This window comes from Lactuca sativa, chromosome 7 (assembly GCF_002870075.4).
Source record: "Lactuca sativa cultivar Salinas chromosome 7, Lsat_Salinas_v11, whole genome shotgun sequence".
Lineage (NCBI taxonomy): Eukaryota > Viridiplantae > Streptophyta > Magnoliopsida > Asterales > Asteraceae > Lactuca > Lactuca sativa.
The window spans coordinates 153,940,876-153,946,215 of NC_056629.2; the positions used below are offsets into that span (position 1 = coordinate 153,940,876).

A 5,340-nucleotide genomic window follows, 5' to 3' on the forward strand; every position below is an offset into this window, starting at 1 on the left:
TTGAAAATAAGACTGTAAATGGATGTATGATTACTATAAGATATAATTTCAACATGTAATGACGTGATAACTCTAATAGCTCCAGCCTAAATCTACACAAGTGGTTTCATATTCTCAATTAGTGACCAAAATAAATGCAACATTTCTGCCATTTCTGCAACTCCAACTTCCTACAATTGTAACACCAGAACTACCACTTTTGTTACTTGATCCCTGCTTTCTCTAAGCTTGCCATGTATGTCATGTAACAAGTCCATATATACGCAAATGAGTTGCTCACTAATGGCTGCATTTTCACAAAACCAATACATATGATTTAACATCAAAATATTCATGAATCAATGAATCAAATCAATGAAGAAATGAACTTTTTCAATTGATTACCTGCAAATGAACAGGGACGAATCTGAATGTGATAAAATCACAAACAGGCCAATACATAACACCATTGATCATAGTTGGAATCAAATCTCGCTTCAATCTAGCAACAATTTCTCTACCACTTTCACCTGTGAAACATTCGATCAAGATTACACAAATCTCAAAGTAAAACACCAAAGGCAGCCATTAAAATGCAAGCAAGAAACTAGTACCTTGTATGCCTGCATTCACAGAGAAGAACACGACAGTCATAACAGGTCCAAATATCGCCTGACCCAAGAACATTTTCTTGAATGTTGACATAAGGTCACGATTTGGAAAGATTCTCGATACAAAATTGAACCAATAATGTAGTGCTGGACCTAATACGATCATTCCATATCCAGCCATGCGAAAAGTTCTTATACCATCGTAAGACTCTGAAGATGATCGAGTAATTGTCTGAATATGAGTTGAACAAGAAAAGAACACATTTTGGAACATATAAACTCGATTAAAAATCAAGAAATTACAACCCCAGTAACAAGAAGAAGAAATCTAACAGAAAACGAAGAACAGATTCAAGTACCTGAGAGGATAAATCAGAAGCAGTATAAATAAGAGCAGAGGTGATGCTTTTAGTAACAATGGGTCGGGTTTTAATCATACCCAAATACCATCCAATAAACGCACTCTTTGAAATCGACGATAAACGCGATGCGCTCTGTGTATTTGTGGTCGGGAATGGAACAGAAAACTCGATGTCTTTCACTTTTCTTTGAGGAAATCGGGAGTATGAAGCTTTGGGTTGTTGGAAAGGGGTTCTGGTAATCGGAGCTCCAAGTGAATCGGAAATCGAGTGTCTTCTCCATATGGTGTTGATGTAGATGTGTGCTTTGTTGCCATTCTTGAGGAAACCTGCGCTCATTTTTTTTTTCGTTTCTTCTCCTGAATTTGTGGGTGAAGGTGTGGTTGTTTCTAGGGTTTATGTAGGTGAGATTTTAAGGAAGTCGGCTTGTTTTTGGTTTAGTCAAGAAAAGACGTGTCGTGGTGTCAAGAGTTCAAGATTTATGTAGTTTGGACAGACATCCTCGTCGACCGAAGGAAGTCGACTCCTTTTTTCAGAAAAGGACTACTTATCATTTTAATTACGCTTTACATCAATCTTTCATTTGGTTTGTGTAAATTATGTGGTTGTCTATTTTTTTTCACTAAAGATTTTTATAATTTAGTTTTAGTTTTTGCTTTGGTTTTGGTCTGAAATTAAATTAATATAATAGTTATATTGCTTTTTCCATTTATGTTTTTAATTGTTGTATAATTATTTATGTTATTAGAACATCCGTTACCGTCTTCACGACCACCACCGTTTTCCACCTCCAAGCCACCACCACAACTCTTCCTGAACCTAGTTGGGATGGTGCTCAACATCCACTTCCTTGTGGACTCAAGAGAGAAGAAGCCAGGAAGAGAGAAGAGAGGAGAATAGAGACCTAATGAGTTGGTGTTTGTATTCTAGATATAACTAATAGTGATTGATGTATAATCTCAAAAATGTTAAAAGGATAACATTTCTACCGATTAGAAGTAAATTATATCAAATAAAGTTTAATCCACCCATTATCACCACAATGTTTTAGATGGTACTACCGGGTTGTATCTTGTGCTCAATCATAGATATTCATTAGAAAGGAAGTCATACATCAAAGTGTATAGTTCCTTAATAATTATTTTTTCTATACTTTAGTGAAAATTTATTAAGAATCTTTTATATATAAATAAGATTCATATATATCAAATAAACTACATTATTTATCTTCAAAGAGCCATTTCTTGAAGTTGAAATATGTGTATTTCATTTATACAATAAATATAACAATGTCATGGATAAGTTTGATTTAAAACAAGTTTAAGTCAAAAGTGTTTGCATATAAAACTTAATTTTATTCATAAAATACTGATATTTACTTTGTAATTCTATTAAGAGTTCTAACCTCAGAAATAGAAGTCAACCTTTTCAGAATATGAGTATTATTATTATGAAAAATGATCTAGTAAATAATCAAACATTTAAACAAATAACTAAGACATAAATATTTACGCATGCTAAATTTAAAGCATACATTGTTCCAAAACAAACATTGTTTTATACTACAAGCAATTTATGTTCTAAGCATAAATAATAAACTAAACTTCGAAAGTATAGTTCCAACTTGCTTGTGCTCAGCTAGTTACACTTCTGTAAATATTTGCAATCAAGTTTCAAATATTAGATTAACATTCAAGTACCAAGTACTTGAGTGTTACACGAAAAAGTATGAGTTCTATCCAGTAGATACATGAAGTACTAGTCTCTTTCAGACTTTCTTTCTAGATAAGAGGATCAGTTCCTCTACCAGTATCCAGTTTCTTCACAAAAGAAACAAAATCCATCTATATGGGACTTATTGGATTTCTTAGGTTTAAAGGTGTTTATTTCATAAAACATGGGCATTTTAGATTACACAATGTGACTCTTTTAGCCTTGCACTATTCCAACAAAACATCACTATATTTATTGGAATATTGATTAACCTGTTATATTATATATATATATATATATATATATATATATATATAAATTATCCAAAACTTCTTAGTCATGAATAATTGTTCCTAGTATAATGTTAGAAGCATCTTGAGCAACACTATGATGCATTTACTAGGTATAATATTCAGGTTTATTGCTCAAAGCAATTCTTTTAGGAATATGTCCTTTAAGTGTATATAATTTTACATCTCTCATGAGATTGTCTCTTAAGACATGAACTCATTCATTGAAGTTGCATCTATTGAATGTTATTGTTTCATTAAGTCATTTAAAGAGAAATGACAATTCATGGTTATGAGAGTGGATTATATATTTATAAAATTTTAACAAAATTCATTTAGTATTTTCAATATTTAATCTTTAATAATTAATACCCTTTTAGTTTCTAAAAACATTAATTATCAAAGTCTAGGGTCCAAGTTGCAAAACAAATAAATGGTTAGGTATCATTTATCCCATCCATCCGAATTCAACCCGGTAGATATCGATTATCAATTATATCTTAACATATAATTCCTAGATTTATGGGATGACTAATAACAAATTTAATTAGACATGTTTGATCTCATTATGCCTCATAACTCTCTTGCTTAGGTATCATTTATCATAAGGGATCTCCGATCAAATCATCCATTTTGAAAAACTTGTGTAATCGGCCTATAACTTGGTCATAGAAATCGACAAAACGCCTCGACCATCAAAAGATGACACTAAGCGGTTAGGTATCATTTATCCCACTAGTGCATACAAGAGACGTGCGAATGTTCTTTAAAAATGATTGCATAGATTTGAGGTTTGTAAGAGGTCTTTGATGTTTTAATAATTATAGTTTAAAAAACATGTTATATCATGGTTATTGCATACATTCAATAAACAATGGTATACTTTAAAAAACTTATTTCATGTTAAAATCACATTTTTAACAATGTTCTATATATAAAACCCAGTTTTATATAATTGACGCGATCAAAGTTTTAAATTAATAATTAATATTAAGTTATATCGTTTGAGCGTTTTAGAACATTTGGAAACCTTTTAATATAAATTCCTTTTATAAAATAAGGTTTGGCGTTTGATAAGTTTACATATCTCTATTTTAAACTTATACAATTTTAATCCCGAAATTTTACTGATTACTAGTTTTAACGATAAAACTTGTTTTATTGTAAAACTATTTTAGCATCTTATGTTAAAAGATAAATTTCATTAAAACCAAACTCCTTGTGATGTTTATTTATGTTTAAATATTATTTTGCATTTTGAAAAACTAATTTATCAACCATAACATAATAATAATAACATAATAATAATAACATAAACATAAAACAACACAAACATACATACCAATTATAACATATGTGCATAAACCAAACCATAAATTAGTAATAATTTTGTGAGCCATCACATAATTATCAAGTCCATTCCTAAAGGGAAATAAGAGACATTTATCTTGTAAAGTTTTCATGTGCTCCCACTTGCTTCAACACCTTGTAGCAAGTTTATAAAAATAATTTTATAAAGTTTGAGAAACTTTAATAAAATCAAGTTTATAAACTTTTGATCTTCAAAATGGTGACCATCTTCATTATTGTTACATTTTTTATAAAAATAAATTGTTTCTAAAACTAATCTATTACTTACAAAAATTAACAAATGAAAACTATCTATTTAATTATTACATACCATATGAATAAATAAATAATTACAATCATTTTAAATAAATCAACACATGCAACAACACAAAGGTCCATGACTAGTTTATGCACATCATACATGTATATATACTCAAAAATATATAAAACAACTCTTTGTTTTTCTAAGACAACTTTTATGACCAAAAAGATGCATGGAAACTTTTGGTCAAAAAACAACAATTATAAACATTTTAAAGTTGTCATAGAAAATATGTATGGATTTTTCTTGCAAAGAGAAAACCATCCATGTTTTCCAAAAACAAAGATTTCATCAACTAAAGAAATAATCTAACTAATCTTGCAAAAATGGCTCTGATACCAATTGTTGGGTTTTTATTCAAAAATCCGGTTTCACAGCCGGTAAAAATGACAACGGAAGATTTAAAATTGTTGAATAAAACTAAAACAATTTACTCACCAATGACCACTTTGCAAGAGTTAGAAAGATTAAAACAACCATAGAAAGGAAAGCATAACAACCTTTGAAGACTTTGATCCTCATGGGAAGTTGGAAGTTGATGAAGTGTGGCATGAAACTCTAAAACAAGAGTTCTCTAGAACTATCCACCAAGCAAGAGTAGAACCATCAAAACATGTTAGTATTCACTTGTAATTTATTATTCATAAGCCTTTGAAATATATACCAAATATATGTTCAGAGTTGAAGCAACAATGTCACACCCCAAAAACGGAATG

At 30.0% G+C, this 5,340-nt stretch overlaps 1 protein-coding gene across 1 annotated transcript; it reads right to left on the minus strand.

The window, feature by feature from the left end:
• LOC111904215 (uncharacterized) lies at positions 1-1,445 on the minus strand. The gene is made up of 4 exons (XM_023899996.2): positions 950-1,445; positions 594-822; positions 385-509; positions 1-286 (listed from the first exon to the last, which is right to left on the minus strand). The coding sequence occupies exons 1-4, from the start codon at positions 1,286-1,288 to the stop codon at positions 203-205; spliced, it is 777 nt and encodes a 258-aa protein (XP_023755764.1). The 5' UTR covers positions 1,289-1,445; the 3' UTR covers positions 1-202.
• Between the last annotated feature and the right edge of the window lie 3,895 nt (positions 1,446-5,340).